The sequence below is a fragment of the Protopterus annectens genome, chromosome 5.part1, assembly GCF_019279795.1.
Source record: "Protopterus annectens isolate FY-2018-M chromosome 5.part1, PAN1.0, whole genome shotgun sequence".
Taxonomy (NCBI): Eukaryota; Metazoa; Chordata; order Ceratodontiformes; family Protopteridae; genus Protopterus; species Protopterus annectens.
In genome coordinates, this window is record NC_056736.1 from 451,639,500 (window position 1) to 451,659,350 (window position 19,851).

General features: G+C 38.4%; 1 protein-coding gene across 1 annotated transcript in view; it reads right to left on the minus strand.

The window, feature by feature from the left end:
- Positions 1 to 19,851, minus strand: part of CD247 (CD247 molecule) — a 600,369-nt gene that overhangs the window by 77,126 nt on the left and 503,392 nt on the right. The window contains exon 5 of the mRNA XM_044073101.1: positions 11,140 to 11,178. Coding sequence (XP_043929036.1) covers positions 11,140 to 11,178 — 39 coding nt within the window. The remainder of the gene's footprint in view (positions 1 to 11,139; positions 11,179 to 19,851) is intronic.

Genomic DNA, 19,851 nt, shown 5'->3' on the forward strand with positions numbered 1-19,851 from the left:
TACAGGCCAATACTAAGGGACTCTGCAAAAAGTTCACAGATGACTGCAAACTGGGAGCCATTATTGAATCTCCAAATGATGTGGGTACTCTACAAAAGGGCCTTACAGAAACAGATGCTTTGTGCCAGAGCCATGGGCTCAAGCTCAAGAAATGTATAGTTATCCCCTTTGGGAAAAAAACATGTACCCATGAATTACCACATAGGTGGCAGTACACTAAACACCAAAAGTGTGATAAGAGACTTAGGGACACAGGTGGACAGTGGTCTCACCTTCGATAACCACATCGCCACAACAGTCAGGAAATCCTTCTATGTAGCACACCTCATCACTAAGGGCTTTTTATCCAGACAAAAGGAGGTCATTGTCCCACTGTACTCATCCCTCATTAGACCCATTATAGAATACTATGCCCCATTTGGTATGTACCGCTCAAGGCACCTGCAACAATTGGAAAGGCCGCAGAAATACCTCACTAAAAGAATCACAGGCCTAAAGCAGATGCCCTATGCTGACCGCCTTAAAAAACTCCAGCTATACTCTGTCGCATATCATCTACTCAGAGGTGATCTCTGCTTAACATACAAGGCCATGTCAAACTCAGAGCTGTTGGACATGCTACACTTAAAGAAATCCCAATCCCTCAGAGCCACATGCTCCAGGGATCTTAATCTTGTCATCACAATAAACAAAACATGATGGAGGGATAGGTTCCTGACCCAGAGACTCCACAGACTCTGGAATAGACTGCCCATACATGTCAAGCAGAGCACCTCTTTGGCCCTCTTCAAAAGGAACCTTGACGATTGGATGGGAGAAAGGAAATTCACCCCGGGCATCATGCCAATCGCCCTGCTAGACAGGGGTCCAGGAAGTAAATAATGTGGGAAGAAATAGCCAGGGAATTGTTATGGCTAAGCTTGTATAGGCCTTAGGGCTGATAGCCTAGTACCAACCTATGAACTTATATACTTTAGTGGCAATTGTTGTCAATCTGTCTATAAATAGGTGACATTATTTTAGGATTTCTTGTACCCCATGTAGGTCTGAGAAGGGCTATCATGTTGATTTTAGTTTATGGTAAAGACTCCTTGACCTACCAATATATTCTATCTCCACAAAACACCCCTGCAAGATTATGGCCGATATGCCATCACCCATGATAATCACAACAACAACAACAAAAAATATATTTCTGACACTCTCATCCTGTTATTCCAAAGAGGAGCATCATCAGGAAAAAAAACAAAACAAAGGTGAACACTATCTGTTTAGTAGTTGCATAAATTAATAGTACCCATAAGAATGTTTATAGCAGTTACACTGTTGCACCTCCTCTGCTAAATAACTGCAGCCATTAGTGAACGATGTGCATATACCTGTCAATGGCTATGAGTATAATTCATCTACTGCAGCAGGTGAATGAATGAGGGATGAAACATATGAGACTTTCTACTGTCCCTAAAATTATTACTTATAACATGAAAAAAAAACTGCATCATAAAATACAATCACAAGACTGGCATAGCAGTTCCTGTAATTTCCTTCTATTTTCTGTAGTTGATAGATGTCTAAATATCAGCACCCCACCCATGTATTTATGCTTACTAGTATACTCTTATTGCCATTTCCATGGAAACTGAATTGCCACTGTTTTATCATGTTGACAGTAAGCCAGCAGTCTATCTCAAACTTAACAATCAAGTTTTATTGATATTTAAATAAGTTAGCAAGGGGCCTTAATTTGTACAAGTTCAATTGTGCAATTACCTTAGTGGTTGCATTATATCATCTGACATGTCAGTTATATAATGAGGGATGCCTTTTCTGTGTACTGTAACTGCCCAAAAGAATGGTGCAGCATGGACAGACAGTTTCAGACGAATGTCTGATTACATCTGAAATTAACTTGCTAAATCTTCACCAAAATCCAGTAAAGACATCTAAGGAATCAGGTGGCTTACAGCAATCACTTTATTAGAGCGTAAAAACAATAAAAACAATAAAAGTTAAGCTCTTTCGTCCCTTTCAAATCACGGACTTCCTTGGAACTAAAACATTTCCATAAGAAACCCATTAAAAATTCATTAAATAGCCTTACCTTGGTCACATGCCATTTCATTCATTCCACTGGATACATTCACAATAAGTTAGTATACAAGATATTTTAAATCCAACATAAAAATAAAAATAAAATGACCGGTGTCATGTTTTAATACCTCAATTTTAACATACTTACCAGGGAAAGACTGTCATTTAAACCTGGTGGAAAATTGGCATTAAATCTTAATTTCCACCAGAGTTCCCTAACCTCTAAAAACTCCTCCCAAGGACCACCGCTTGGGTCAACCTGTATCCATTCCAAAACAGAAAACAAAAAGGAATGATTAGAAAATGCTAAAATGTGCCTAGTAAGAGCATTGCTAGTTTTCTTCTTCAAAATATCAACATTTTGTTTATATATATATATATATATATATATATATATATATATATATATATATATATATATATATATATGTATATATATATATATATTCCCACAAACTATGTATAGTTTTCTCTACATAAAAAGCATTAAAATCCTTTTAAATTGCAACAACATATACATCAGGAAACAGATGTGTTAAAGAATATGCCCTTGAGGTGAGAGAGGGGTATCCTAATACCTTGTTCGACATAATTGCTATTGAAGTAGTTCAGAAGAGGAACCTGGGAATGTATTTGCCACTGTTGGGGAACAGGGACATCCCACAGATTAATAGAGTTTTGCAGTTAGAACACTCAAGCCCTGACAGGGCTTTATGTCTTACTTATAGTATTGATTGTAACCCTATCTGGGACATTATTAACTGGGATATTTTTACCCTTTCCAGTAACTTTAGTAAGATTGTGGGGAGTACCCCAAACGTGAGTTTTAGGAAAGGGATAAATATTAGAAAAATGTTGGATGGTCCCAAACTTGCTTCAACAGTTAAGAATAAAAGATATGGTTGCTACAAGTGTAATATGTGTGCCCAATTTGGATATATTTTAGAAGGAGACATTGGTTATTGCTCATTTTCTAGCTCTAGTTATTAAATGTTATACCAATTGTGCTACCGATAGGCTAGTATATATTGCAATTTGCAAGGATTGTAATGCTTTTTATATAGGGAAAACTAAAAGTAGTTTGTGGGAACATATATATGATCAGAATTTTGATATTCTGAAGAAGAGAACCTACAATGCTCTTACTAGGTACATTTTAGCATTTTCTAATTATTCTTTTTTTTAATTTCTGTTTTATTACAGGTACAGGTTGACTGAAGGGGCAGTCCTTAGGAAGACTGCTACAACTAACACAGTTTCCACAGCACCCAAGACACATAGCAACACCAGTTTCTCATCTACCATGCCCTTAAGGTGTAACACTCAAAAAACACATTTTCTTGTTAGTGCCAGGATTTGTCAGATCATGCATGCACTTAGGTCTCTTGGCAACAAGTACCATTAAGACTCTGTAATAGCTCATGTTAGAGTGAACGAATGGAGATGTACCTCACTGGACTATATGAAGAGAGACACTAGTATATGTCCTAGGCAGGAATGTCTCTAGCTTTGAACAGCATATTACCCTCACCTAGAATGATGCCACAGTATAAACAAAAATATATTGATTTCAATAACTGGCTTAGGTTTTGGTGTCATTCAAAAGGGAGCCAGTTTCTGTCAATCTGGGATGACATAGTTGACAAAACTCACTGCTTTGTCAGAGACAATTTGCACATGGTACCACTAGGCTTTTGGCTGCTGGCAGAGGCTTTTACCTCCCCCATAGTGCCTTTTTTAGGCAAGATCTCAAAAATAAAATTGCCAACGTGAAAATTGCCAACCATAACAAAATAAGAGTTATATTGCTAAACGCTAGGAGCTTAAACCAAAAACTGTACACCCTGGAAGCACTTCTGTCACTGGAGGATGTAGATGTATGTACAGTCACAGAAACCTGGTTCAAGGCCTCAAAGAGTACCCTGGCTTTGCAAGGCTACAATGCCTTCCACACCTTCAGACCACAAAACAAACATGTGAGAACTAATGGAGGTGGTGTTTCTATCTATACTAGAGATAAATTCACCTCCTAACTAGTTAGACTGGACAACTATGGTGTTACTCTAAGTTCAGATCTTAGGAACATAGGAGGTTACTAGGTTAATGGCCCTAGAGCACTTACAAACCTAGCCAAGTTCAACCCATGTTCCCAAGGGTGTCTGGTTCAACCAGACACTAAAATAAGCACCTATAGCCCCTGTCCAAGAGGGACACAGGTGGAGCCTCTGGGGTGAATTTCCATTTACCCATTCAATCATCCAAATTATGCTTAAGTGGGGCCAATGATGGACTTTTTTTTACATGAATAGGAAGGCTGTTCCAAAAGTGGGGCAACCTCTGTGAGACAAATCTGTCTCTCCAGCAAGTTCTGTTGATATCACATACCTGGTTAAGATCCTTTGAGTGAGTGACCCATGTGCCATTTGACAGATTACTGTGGGCAGAACCCCATTTAAGTCATAGATGGTGATAAATCCCCCTCCATGGATCATGATGCACATGAGGCCTACTTGACCAAACTGGAGTCAATCCAAATATTGCCAAAAACTCTGGTCATGGGGGCATTTCAGTTATCCCACCAGCAACTGGGAAACCTACTCTAGCCTGATCTCACTATCACAAAAGTTCCTTGACTTTGTTAACTCAAATGCCCTGGAACAAATTGTTCAAACCCCAACAAGAGGAACAAACATACTAGAGCTAGTCCTCACAAATATGACAAATAGATGCATCACTGCATCTGTCGGGCGCTCATTAGTTAAATCTAACCACAAATCAGTCACCTTCAAACTGGCACTAACACCAGAACTCACAAAGGGTGAACTCAGACTAAAAAACTTCACCAAAGCAAACTATACCCTCCTTGTTGAAGGTATAAATGCATTCCAAGCCCTATCCCCAGCTGGAACTGGTAACTACACCAAAGATTACACTAAAGCCCTGTACATTCACTTGTGTAAATGTACAGACTCAGCTGTTCTAGAAAGAATCAAAGTTAGAGCCACAAGTTAAAAAAAGCCCTTCCTGGTGCACATCCTGCAACAACAGACTTTACAACAAACACAAAAATTTGCTGTCTAAGAAAACTAAGGGGAGGCCCCAACAATGGAAAAGCACCTTCCTCAGCCTCAACAGGCAAATAAGACAACATGTCAAATCCTCTAATGATAACTTTGAGAAAAACTTAGCAATCACAGCATTTTACAGCAATGTACATAGCTTAAAAGGTAGAACCCAAGCATGTGCCGAGCTAGTGACTAACGGTATCACACACACTGATCCCTCAGAGATAGCAAACCTGCTAGCAGACAGATTTGGTGAAAATTTCACTCCCTTATTTCCTCCAAACTTATCACAAACCTTAACTTCATCTTCCTCCCCACCCTACATATCCAAAGAGCAGGTCATTAAAGCCTTGTCTAAGGCAAAAAACACAGCTGCTATGGAACCAGACAGCATCCCAGGCTGTTTTCTAAACAAAGTGAAACATAAACCAGCATCACTATTAGGTACCCTATTCAATCACAGGCTAACCACTGGCTTTGTTCCTGCAGAATGGAGAACAGCAACAGTTATTCCCCTCCACAAAGGTTACTTAGCAACAGACCCATGGAATTATGACCCATAAGTCTGACCAACCTTATCTGTAAAGCCATGGAACGTATCATCATGGAGCTCATAAATAAAGACATAGATGACTCCCAAACCCTGGATCCAACCCAATCTGACTTTGTCAAGGGCAGATCCTGCCTGTTAAACCTGGTGGATTTTTTTGAAAATGTGACCAGGGCCATGGACGAGGGCAAATCTGTCCGGGTCTATATTACGTAATCGAAAACCTGTATCATCAAACACCACAACACTGACATACATAGCCCAAACCGCAAATATGCCAAACCACCTAAACCGTGAATTCTCAAATCACGAACCGTCATAGTCGGCCAACACCACCGCGCGCTACATACTACACACCCAAACATAATAAATAAAACACATACATATACTAACCAAACCCTACTTCTAACCCTACACTAAACCTTACATACATTACTATCTATGCAATTTCCTTAACTCGCACCCTAACCCTAAAGTCCGTAACTATCGCAGACTTACCCTATAGACATATACCCACACAAAACAAATAATCCACCCACATACAGTTAGCAAAACCCTACTTCTAACCCTACACTAAACCTTACATACATTACCTATATATGCACTTACCTTAACCCGTACCCTAACCCTAAGGTCCGTAACTATCACACACTTACCTTATGGAGCTATACCGCAGATGGGCCAACCATGACACTTCAACATTTGGTGTTTCGCGATTTTGAACGTTCGCTGTTACCGTAGTTTGCACTATATGTGTCGGTTTTCTGGTGTTCGCTGAAATGGGATTTTGATCTTGTAATATAGACCCATCTGTCCACAGAGCATACCTTGACTTAGCAAAGGCCTTTGACACAATCCCACACTCAAGCATTATTGGTAAACTTAGCAAACTGAATGTAAACCCCTTTGTTGTAAGATTGGTTGCCAACTGAGTCACAAACTGGTCACACACTACCAACGTGGGTGACTCCACATCAACCAACAGAGCGGTCACCAGTAGGGTGCCATAAGGGTCAGTGCTGGACCCCCTACTGTTTGGTATATACTTCTCAGAATTTCAGGCCAAAACTAAGGGGCTGTGACTGACCAAGTTTGTGGATGACTGCAAACTGGGTGCAATTATTGAATCCCCAAATGATGTCAGTATACTTACTTCAGGAGGGTCTTACGCAGACCAACAACTGGTGTCCTAGTCACATTCTCAAACTGAATGCAAAGAAATGCATCATCATTCCCTTTGGTAAAAAATGTCCCTTCACACAAAGTGGTAAGAGATCTGGAATCACAAGCAGATTGCAACCTTAACTTTGACCACCATTCATCTACTGCAGTAAGGAAGATTTTCTATGTAGCACATTTGATTAGCAAAGGCATCGCCTCTACAGCAAAGGAGGTTATAACCCCTCTATACTCATCACTAATCAGGCCCATAATTGAGTATAATGCACCTTTAAGCATGTACCGTACAAAGCACCTGCAGAAATTGGAGCAATCTCAGAGGTTTCTAACTAAGAAGATCAAGGGACTCTGGCATGTACCTTACAAAGACCAACTAAAGTTCCTGTCACTATACTCAGTATCATACAGATTTCTTAGGGAAGACTTATGCCTGGCTTACAGATTCAATCTCCAACCCAAACCTAATGAGTTTCTTACACATCTGTAAATCAAAAGGGACTAGAGCTACCTGTTCCAAGGACCTAAATATGTTCTGTGACTTGAACAGGATGTACTGGATGGACAGATTTGTATCCCAATGACTGCTGCATCTTTGGAATAGGCTGCCAATTTATGTGAAGCAGAGCACCTCTATGACACTGTTCAAAATAAACCTGGATAAGTGGATGGGACACCATAAAATCTTATCAGGGATAGCACCCACAACCCTCCTGGATATGGGCAGTCATTAGTAAATACAATCCTGGGTATTGACTAGAGTATCTATGGTATTACAATCCAACAAAACAAACCAGTCCAGTGGACAATGGAAGAGTGTATCAAAACAATCCAATAGTAAAAAAGAAAAAATACACCTTCCAAACATGGCCAATAAGAATATAAAAAAACTGTTTAATAAATGTAAGCGCTTTCATGCCTTCACAATGCACTTCTTCAGACCAGACCAATATCTATGGTATTACACTGGGATGAAACAGCTAGGCTTGAAATGACCTCCGGGTTGATAGCTAACCTGCTATGATCCTATGAACAGTTCCTTTTCTATTTGAGTATATCCCTTATTTACATTTGTAAATGCTCTTGATCCACAAACAACTGGGTTATTCTCATGTAAGATCGCTATTCTTTTATTAAACTTTTATTTAAAAGCCATCAGCCATAACACATCCATTATATAATACTTATATTAAACATAAAGAAATAACAAAAGCATTTGCTTCATATGCAGTCCACATGCCTCATTATAGGGGTAACCCCTCTCCTCATTTTTATTTCCTGTAATTGAAGGCAAGACATCTAATATTCTGTCCCCCTATACTACTTCATGGGACATGAGCCAGTCATAAATCCTTCAGCTACCCCATATAATGAAGGAGGAGTCCCCCAATCCCATTTTTTTATTTCTATCCTTTGTCAGTATTTACTTTTTCCAACTCCAAATACTGGTACTAAAATAATCATTCATTTGAAAAACTTTGCCTAGCATTTGTTTTAATTGCTCGTTCTTCATCTTATGCAACCTCTGCTGCTGCTGAAAGTTTCAGTTCTGCCATGGGTGGCTCTGCCTTTGATTTCCAATGTTTTGGGTTGTGCTTGAAAATGGTCCAGTGTGATCAGTGCACTACGCTGATAAACTAAATAAATTAGCTTTTTGGATAAAAGCAGAACCAAGTTTAGCAAATTTAGACTATTATGGGACAAACATATATCATGGAAAATCCATAGAAAGTAAGTCACTGGCCAAAGTTGCCTTGAAATACATAAACTGCACTTAATAAATGCTTAAGATCCAGTTTGTAAGTAGGCGGTCTAGGACAAGGACAAAATACATGATCCCCTGTCCAGTTTTTGCCCAACAACACACCTCCAACCATCACTGCTCACATTTGGAAGTATCACATGAAGCACTGCTGGTGTTTAGAAATAATGATGCAAATACTTCCCAGTGAAAATGTGAAATTGATGGGACTTTGTCTCAAACATTGGGTAAACATATTCATTGCCATTCTTCTCTTTTGCACTGAAAGTCTAAATACGTTGTCAGTATCAGTGGTGCAACAGGTAGCACACTTGCTTTTGGTGCTGGGGGACCAGAAGGCTCAGAGTTCTAGTCCCACTCCATTTGATTGTACAGCCTATTTTGCAGTACTGCATTAGGGGGTGCTGTACTCCTAAGTGTATCAACCTTTGGATGAGATATTAAACTGAGCCACAACTGCTTGAGTTGGTGGAAGTTCAGGTGGATGTAAATGATCCCATAACACTTACTGAAAAGAGTGTGGGGAAGATTCCCAATGCCCTGGTCAAATTTACTCTAGTAGTAGTAGTAAATACCACCTCAAGTCTCTCCTGAAAAGAAGCCACTAGCTTAATGGGACTAACTGTGATTTCCCCTGCCTTTTTCAACCCACCAATTAATTGATTGTTTCACTATGGACCCTTTAATCTAATAATTATTTTAATTTTTCTTAGTAGTTCCTGTACCCCTATCACATAATTTTTCCTGAGGTGAAACCTCTCTGGAACTTCTGACCTGGACATTACCCTTTCCTTTCTCCCCTTAACTGATGCCAATATGCCTACACTACTAAAATATGTTACACAGTTGCCTGTCATTCTTTCTTGACCTCACAGGCTTCACTTTATAGTCCTGAATCTTATATAGCTCATGAGAAAACTACCTCTTAAACTAATATTAAAACCAAAAAGGGAAAGTCAGTGCCAAGAACACAGAATGTGCCAACAATATCCAACCAAAACAAGAGTAGCACTGCAGAGGCACCAAAAAGACTACCAATGATAAAAAGTCCACAGCAATCCAAAACTTTAATAGACTGAAATAAATAAATACACACTTTAAACGCTTAACTTGTATCATCACGTTTTTTTCTCCCAAAGACACTGAGCCTTCTTCAGAATAATGTAAACCATCTATAACACACTCCTTATATACTTCTTCAATAAATGAACTCAAATTTTGCTGTCTTTTTGTGTTCACGAGTACTAGTTGGTTGTGTTGTTTTCAACTCACCAATGAATAAAATGAAATGAAAAAATTTTTTTTCCTCTTATATTTAAAATCCAAAAATCTAAGTGCCTTATAACTACAACAAACCACAGCACATAAGAGGAAAAAGATTTTTTCATAACATATAAAATAATATCTTTTTAAATAGCGTATTTTAAAATTTTAACATTGAGTTATTCAATTTTTATGACGTTTTGGTCACTAGGGGGTAACATTGTAAGTGAAACATGAGCCTTATGCTATTTGGAAAGGAGGGATGGGATTTATTTATTAAGTTTTTTAATAAAACATTTAAGTTAAAAGATTATGGAACCTCCATAACAGTATAGATGTCTGTTTTATAGTATTATTATACTTTTGAGATAGGGTGAGAATTTACAATTTATTTTATTTTTATTACTATTTTATGAATAAAGGACCCACACAGGTTTTAATAGTTAATTGTTCAATTATATTCATTGATGCATTAATTTATCAAAGTAGTATATAAAGAGTGTGTTATAGATGGTTTACATTATTCTGAAGAAGTCTCAGTGTTTTTGGGACGAAAAGCACGGTGATACAAGTTAAGCATTTAAAGTGTGTATTTATTTATTTTAGTCTAAAGTTTTGGATTGCTGTGGACTTTTTATCATTGGTGGTCTTTTTCGGCACCTCTCCATCTCTTAAACTGAGCCATTAAAGTTTGCAGTTCTTCTTCACTTTCCGTGGTATATCCCACCATTCCAGTACACCAAGCTCTCCCAGCACTGACATTAGGAATTATATCATCATTTTCTGACATGAATCATAATTAATAACTAACTAATGTGTTTTAACTGCATAGCCTGAGAATAATAACCTACATCTGGTATCTGCAGTCCCCTGTCTGCTTAGAGAGGATATCCAAACTAATTTTTGGACACTCACTTGCCCAGATAAAATTGATTAGACTTTTCTCCTTCCCTCTATCACATTTCAGGAGGATAGGACAAATACGCATGCCCAACTTATAAACATTTAGATAACACAAACATTTGCACCACTTGTAACTTGAGTGGTGGAGGATTTACTTTGGGCAGAATATAGAGCCAATTTAGCTGTTTCTGATACCTGTGATGTTAGTTATGCAAGGCTCCCTGACTGAAACCCATAAGGATTAAAAGACAAACATAAAGCAAAGGTACATGTATATGACTTGCACATCTACAACTTTAATATGAATCAAACCGACAGGCGTTACTTACTGTATAATCTTCTGAGGTTTCATTATTCCTTCTCCTCCTCTGAAATAGAAACAGTGCAAGAAAGTTAAGTGCAGAAACAGAAAAGTAAACTTTCATAACTTGTTTGTTTACACTTGTGTAATAATTTTTATACTAAGCTAGAAACACTTTTTTTATAGATTGATCATTTTTTTATATGTGTACATTTCTGTATTTTTTGTCTTTCTGTTGAACATGTGAGACCCAATATGGTGAGTCCAGACTCAGGCACTTTGAAAATTTAACAGCAAATTCTAAATTAAATTGTGAATTCTGAAACCCAAAATTATACATTTAAAGCATTTTTGTATGGGGGGGGGGTTCATCTCCTGTAACCCCTTACATGTAGAGGAGATAGACCACCCAAAACCCTGCGACTTACATGTACTAGCTCTGAAACTGCTGTACCCGGGAGAAGGGAAGTACTCTGAAATACCATAGTGTCAGAGGTGGTGCCTGCACTTAATTGTTCACTCTTCCAAGGATCACATCTAATGTCCTTAGGATGTGTCTGATGATAAGTGACTTCTATAGCATCAGTAACAAGGTATGAGCCTTCATCTCTTCTGCTTACATTAATCATGAAAACATATTGACATGTAGGTAGAATTTACACAGTTTATTTGTGCATGTGCCTGTGTGTGTTTGTTTTTCATATTTTTGAGTAGAGGTGCATGGTTTATATATACCAGAGGGACTGCAGCCAACTAGCACAGTGTGTTGGGGTGGTGTGTGACAGAAAAATGCCAAAGAAGCTGAAAAGTAAGGTGCTCAAAACAGTGGTGCAGCCAGTATAACTGCATGGTACAGAAACCTGGGCAGTAAAGGCAGAGCAGCTGAGGACACTACAGGTGATGGAGATGAAGTGCCTGAGATGGATGCAACCTATGATACACTCTGCGGACAGACAAAGACATGGGGAAGTTAGAGCAGAAGCTCAAGTAGCTCTAACTGCAGAGAAGGTGATTCTGGCCAATGTGCATTAAAGCAGATGACAGTCCGGTGAAGAAAAAGATTTGGGAGACAGACATGAAGAAGGCAAGAGGAAATGAGGGCATCCAGCAAAAGAATGGATAGATTATGTGAGAGAAGACCTGTGACAGTCAGGCATGAGTGTTGAAGAAGGTAGGAGAGTTGCACTGAATTGAGAGAGAGGAGGGAGGTAGCTGACAGGACACCCAACCCCATGTAGAAAGTGGAAAATGGGGGTTGACAATGATGATACAGATACATATACACGTGTGCAGGAATGAGCATATTTATATTCATGAGTTCAGTCCTGGGGGTAGTGTTCATTGTGTTTAGGTGACATAGACTCAGTGGAGCGCCATTTAAAAAAAAACAAGGTTATGCCTCTATGCATCTCCAGCCACATGGTGATGGTTGGGGATCAGCTGCAATGCCAGTCAGGTAGTGGGTAGGATCCAAAGAAATTAAGATGACGAGACCCTGTCCTTAGAATTTGGCTCTTGCAACATTGAATATCACCATATTGCCTGGGAATGAGCCAGAAACTGTGCATGAGGTTGAAGAGTTTCAGTTAGATATAGATGGTCTTATGTCTACACAGCACTGATTGTAGAAGCAAACTTCTGAACTGCGTGGGATGAAGTCTTTGTACTTTGGATCAACTTGCCATATAAATACCTTGTGGTGGGTGTGGAGATACTCATGAGTTCCAGCTTAGGTATTTTGTAGTAGGAGCTTGTGTTGTGTCAGTGGGTGAGAAGGTTATCTCAACAGAACTGCAAATGCCCAAAAGAAAACTCTGTTTTCTGGGTTTTTTTTTCTCCATATGCAACTACCATGTGTCTGGAGTGTTCAGCCTTTTAGAAAACCATGAGAGTAATGCTTGACACTGACTCTGTTGTTCTACTAGGACATTTCATTGATCACATGGAGGATCAATAGAATCAGTATACAAAGAAATATGGACATGGGAAAGAAAGAAAAATTTGATATGGTGCAATATTTATGCAAAGTCGAAAGCCAAATTAATCAATACAAAAAATGCAGCCCCAAAGATATTTGAAGAAACATAAAGGCATCCAGATATGGAAAATTTCACAATAATCTAGTAAAGTAGAAGTTAAAAAAATAGAAGCGGAAGTTATGGAATGCCTGCGAAGTGAAGGATTTGGTGTAGAAGGTCTAACACAGATTACATCACAGCATGATGGAACGATTCACCGAAGTAAGGAGAAACAGGGAGATCAGGAGACATCTGAATATGAAATATGGACATGGGAAAGAAAAAGAGATTTACTATGATGTAATATTTATGCAAATGAGAAAGCAAAACTAATCAATACAAAAAGAGCAGCACCAAATATATTTGAAGAGAAATATAGGCAAAGGAATCTAGACTTCGAAAACTTTACAATACAAAAAATAAAAAGACGAAGAGGAAAAATATAAAAGAAGATTAGCAACGGAGAAATTAAAGAAATAGAAACTGAGGTTATGGAGTACCTGTGAAGTAAAAGACTCAATGTAGAAAATCTAACTCAGAAAATACCACAGCAGGATAGAGCAAGATACATCCAAATTAAGGAGAAACCAGTGGAATGGGAAGCATCTGGTCAGTTGCCATATGAAGATATTTTGGCGTCTTCCACAGGAAACCAGTAGAAAGGTTCACTTGAAGCTAGACAGCAAGGGAGGGAACAGAAAACTGTGGTAACTCTGGAGCAGTCAATGTTGAGGAGTGATAGGCTAGTGAGTTCCCATATGACAGAACAGAGGATGACACAGGATGAAATTTAAGAGAATGTGCCACAGGAAGATGCTATAGAACTTTCTACAGAATGTCCGCAGAAAATGGAGAACTAAAAATGTGCCCTGAGTTTAGAAGAAAATGAGCTAAGAGAAGAGTCGCTTGATTTAATAGAGATAGATAGATATATTAAGATCAATGAAAGAAATAGACTGAAGAAGGTCAATAAAACCCAAAAAGCCAGAAGTTTGATAAAACAAATGAACACAGTAATTAGGAATGTCCATAGAGATCCATGTGATATAATAGAGGTAAAAAGAATATATTACAGTGCAGCTAAACTACTAACAGATAAAATTCTATCACAAGGACACAGGGTAGTAAGGGAAAGGAAGGGGAGAAATCGAATACTATCATGGAAGTATCAAATAATGAAAACCATAAAACAATTAAGACAAGAAGTGTCAATGTTAGAGGAGTATTGAAGAGGGAACAGACCAACAAAAATACTCAGAAAGATAGATGTGATAAAAGCAATGTGCAATATTATAACGGATATGGAGCTGCTGTGCACTATCGCACATAATAAACTAAAAATATCAACACAGGCAGAAAAACTTAGAAGATACACAGATAAATACAAAGGAAAAGTACAAAATAAGCAATTTAGTGATGACCCCAAATTGTTTTATAGAGAACTGGGAAACAAGGTAAAAGGAATTGAAGACTACTCAAAAAAGAAGAAATATATACATTTTGGAGAAGTATTTATGAAGATCCTGTGGAACATAACAAAGATGCTAAATGGATAGAAGAAATAAAAAAAGTATAAGAAGTTCAAAGGTACAGGATATGAAATGGGATGAGATATTGAAACAAAGTTAAAAAAAGCCTCTAACTGGAAAACACCAGGCCTAGATGCAGTACCCAACTTCTGGTTAAAAGTATTAACATCTTTGCATGAAGATTTAGCCGTGAGTAAGAACTATTTATATGCGCACCCTGAACAGACATCAACCTGGCTAACAACAGGAAAAACAATGCTCCTACTTAAGAGTGAACCTGCAAGCTACCCTAAAAATTATAGACCAATAACTTGCCTTCCAACTACGTATAAGCTATACACCGGAATTGATGCTGACAGAGTTTGTAGTCATTTAGAAAAAAACTCAATAATGGCTATATAATAAAAGGACAATAAAAGAAAGTCATATGGAACAATGGATCATCTGCTGTTAAATAAAGTCATAATGGAGAACTGTAAAAAGGGGAAAAATCTAAGTATGGCATGGATTGACTACAAAAAAGCATTTGATATTATCCCACATTCATGGATAAAATAGTGCTTAAAAATGTATAAGATACATCCTACACTGATCGGCTACATTACAGTGACCATGAAACAGTGGCAGACCACTTTGCAATGATGCCATGATAAAGGATAAACTATTATTCCAGGGATAAAAATCCAAAGGGGGATATTCCAGGGTGACTCTCTGTCACCTCTGCTATTCTGTCTTGCCCTTAACCCATTAAGCTGTCTATGTAAAAGATTAGGCCATGTCTAGAATTTGGCTCTTAGAAAATAACAAAGTGTAAAGACTTCTCATCTTCTCATTGTTGATTTAAAAGTGTGTAGCTCATCAGATGAGGAACTGGAAACACAACTGCAAGTAGTCAAAACTTTTTCAGATGATATAAGAATGTCATTTGGTCTTGATAAGTGTGCAAAAACAACCTTTAAAGCAGGAAAGCTGCAGCACCAAAAAAAACATCAGTTTGGGACAAGAATGTGATATAAAAGAACTTGAGCAAGAGGGAGTGTATAAATATTTGGGAACTAATGAAGCATCAACAATAAAACATGAACAAATGCGAATAAAACGTAGTAAGGAATATTTTAGAAAACTTAAATTAATCCTGAAACAGCTTTGACATCTAGGAACAAAATTCAAGCTATAAACCAATTTGCTCTTCCTGTCCTAACTTACAGTTTTGGAGGGCTTGACTAGCCTCAAAACGTGTTGGATAGATTAAATAGGAAAGCAAGAAGGATGCTTTATGCTCACCAAATGATTTATAAAAATCAGTGCATACTAAGATTATATATTCTCCATTCCGAAGGAGGGATGGGCCTCCTTATAATTGATTACATGTATAGATCTGCAATCGTGGGACAGCACACATATCTGTTGACCTCCCAAGCCACCAAACATAGTGAAAGTTTTGAAACATGAGGAGAATAAATCTAAGATGACTTCCCTGCTTATTCTAGCAGAAGCATATCGACGTCAAGCAGGATTGGAAATCAAACCAGAAGTAGATAAAAATCAGGCAGCAACTGAATGTGCCAAAAAGCAAAAGAAAAAATATAAGGTGAAGTATCAAATTAGAAGGCAAGAAATGTGGAAAATGCATAAATATAGTTGCAAGTATAGAAAACTACTGGAAGAACCTCATGTTGATTAAGACAGAATGCAGGAATGATTAAGGAGAGGTGAATTCACACCAAATGATGAAAGGTTAATATTGATGGCCAAAGATAGTGGGCTATGCACATGTTGGTTTACAAAGTCAATTGAACATGTCGGAGAAACAGACAAATGCAGATTTTATAAAACAGAATTGGAAATAGTCGCACACCTTGTTGCTGGTTGTGACATACTAATGGCAGAAGGACTGTATACCGAAAGGCATAATAATGTGGCAAGACTGTTGGACTGGAGATTGTGTAAACATTATAATACTGAAACACTGAAAACATGGGCCACAAAGCATAATAGAAAATGATGAAATCTACATCTCCTGGGATCACTCATTACCAACAGTTCAAAAGATAGATGCGAGAAAAACAGATATAGTGGTCCACGAAAGGAAGACAAAAGTAGCATTGATCACTGAAATCACAACACCCAGTGACTACAGTGTCTTGTGTGGAGAAAGACACAAAGTCGTAAAATATCAGGATTTGTAGGCAGAAGCAAGAGCAATGTGGAAGAAAGATACTCAGGCAGTTCCAATAGTAGTAGGAGCAATGGGTCTAATAAAAAAATAATCCACAATCATATTTAGATATGTTACCAATACATGTAACTTCATATGAATTGCAGAAGGAGTCATTACTTGGGAACATTGTTGTTGCTGTGAAGAGTCGCTGACATCAAAGATTGAAGCAATACTAATTTCATGAACTTTAACCGTACTTTGACTTAGGAGTGGGGTCCATTCCTGTCATGGTATTAGAAACGCAAAAGATTTGGTAAAATTAAAAAAAGGATGATGTGATATCTGCAGGGTGTGATTGGGAGACATTACTTGCCATATATGGATTTGTGTAGCAGTTATGGACTGTCAGTAGCAAGCACCAAACTCAAACACAAGGCTGCTTATCAGTGTGGTTGTTAAACAAGCCCCTTCAGTCAGTGCTCACTAACTTTGTAGTCATGCCATCACACTTGAACCAAAATGTTCCAGAATTCTTGGGAAAATAGAGATATAAATCTCACAGCTGATCATCGCTTGGTGATGACTTAATCTGGAGGCCAGGGTCATATCTTGGCAGGCCAAGGGAAGTCAAGGATATAGTAAGGGCATCTTGGGAATATCTAGCAGATGCATTTGATTGTTAAAAGATTGAAACCCACATCAGAAGAGTTTCTCCTATGTATGAGGGAAGTCAGGTATGTGAATTCTGAATAGACACCAGCTAAGACCTCAGTTCTTTCACAGCAACTAATCATTAAATAGTTTAAAATTTATCAATTAAACTATTCTTATTTCCAGCCTCTTCTAAGATGCATACCTACAGCCTCATCCAGATGGAAGACCTGAAAGTTGGCTCCTCTGCTTGGCCACTCAAAAGTGCACCTGCAAGTGCCTGGTCCACTTCCTGAATGGGTGTCTCTGGTAATACATTTAGGCCATGCATGTCTTGTTACTGTTAGGTTGGTCCTGTGAGTCACTGTTTATTAACTTCAGTGACACTTCTTTATACACATATGCACAGGGAAAAAATATATGAAGTGGGACTAGAATCTCAATGGAGACTTTTCAGGGCTGAATCCACCAAAGTCACCCCAGTCTCCCATTTATGACTTGAATGTCTTAGTGTCACTGTATCTTTGTTACTCCTTATCATACCTCTCAGCCATACTGAATTTTTTAGTATTTATCGATTTTGAGGGTAAAATAATAGGGTGCCATGAGGTCCGAGTGGCCCCATTTAATTCTCAATTTTTTTTCAAAATTTTTTTTTTATCTATAACTCTAAATTTATGACTGACACATGTGTGTGACATCAGCTTTGTCCTTAGGCAGACTGCTTATTGGATTCGGTCAGAAATTTGATTGTAATTGGAGGGAAAGGGAATACAAGAGCAAGCAGCAACAAGTGGAGCGAATCTGTGCATACAAGTTAAGTTCTGCATATCTGCAGGGTTCTTCCAGCAGTCACCCTTGTTTGCAGGCAGGATGGCGAAAATTTAATTTCTCCATCTCCGAGTCTTGCAGCAAAGCCTCTGGGTAAGAAAAAGGATAAAAAAATGCAGTTGCATTTAAGTGGGCAGACTGCTGTCATGTCATCACCGTCTAATCTGAAAGCGTTTTATTGTATCTGCCTATTCACTTATTTTATAGGGTTGTAAAAGTCTTAGAAGTAGACAGCAATGGTTGTAGCTAGGGTGGTGTGAAGGGGGCAGCAGTTGCCCTAAGTGGTGTTAGGGGGTGCAATCTTGAGTTGTTGATCCGATCGATCAGTTGTGCAGTACCTTATTCACTTCTGTACTGGAATTTCTAGATGCTGGTACCCAGGACTGAAATTAATATTGATGATACTGCTTTTGTAGTCTGGAGTCAGGACTGAAGCTGGTGTAAGTTGTAAGCTGCTTTCTATACTGCAGGTGATTTTTTTACATTTTTTAAAATTATAAAGATGATTTTTTTTGCTCCTCAGCTTAGTGTTGAGGTGAGTGAAAAGGACCTAGCTTGCTTATGAGTTGTAAGGTGAGGGCCACGAGGAGTGCCAGAAAAAGACTTGGCCTGGAGTGTTAAGAGTTCCAGAGAGTTTCAGGAGAAAGAGATATTTTTTTGTGTGTACATGTGTGTCTGTGCGCGCTCGTGTTTTTGTGCTCTTCAACGTAGGAGTTCAGGAGAAGTGTGGAGTGCTGGATCATGGAATGGGATGAACTGTGCAGTTAAACACACAGTTGTTTTAGCAGTGGGACTGTGAAGCTGTTCTAACCCATCCTCTTTATTTGTTTACAGTCAGAAAAAGTTAATCCTAGATTGTGGAAATGAACCCTATTTTTTTTTTTTTTTTTTGAGAGCAGATGCCTTTCAGCACTAACAGCAGATCACTTCAAATGAGCAAATCAGGGACTTGCCAAGATGCAAGCCCAGCAGGGCCTCTATTAATGTCTCAAAATTACTGCTATGGGGTATATACAGAATGCATCCATAGACTATGAAAGGTTTCAGATACAAATTAAGCTTGCGGTGTGGAAAATTTCAGATAGGGTCAGCTAAGTCATAATATCCTGACTGATGCAGAAGGGAAGGTGGAATAAAATTGCATTTTAGGGCCCTCAATAAAGTATACTGTGACATAAAACAGTGTAATCCAACAAATGCGAAAAGTAAGGTCATGTTACAGAGACAGACAGAAATGAACAGGTAGTATTCTTGCATTTTTGACTTAGAACGTTGGGCACACGTATATAGCTAAAGAGAAAATGAGAAATGCCCAATATTTTTAAGCTAACAAACTGCAAGCCTTTGCACTGCAGCCTTTTATCTCAACTTACAGCAAACCAAGCAAGAGATGACAGGGCCAGGTGAAAACAGACTGAGGAAAGGGCTATTCAACCTGCTCCTCCCCCTTCAACTTTCTACTTGCACGGCTGAAGACTTAAATATCTCACCTGATTAATTGAGTGGAATAATCAGTATCCACCATGCAAACATGTAAATATGCTTCAAAG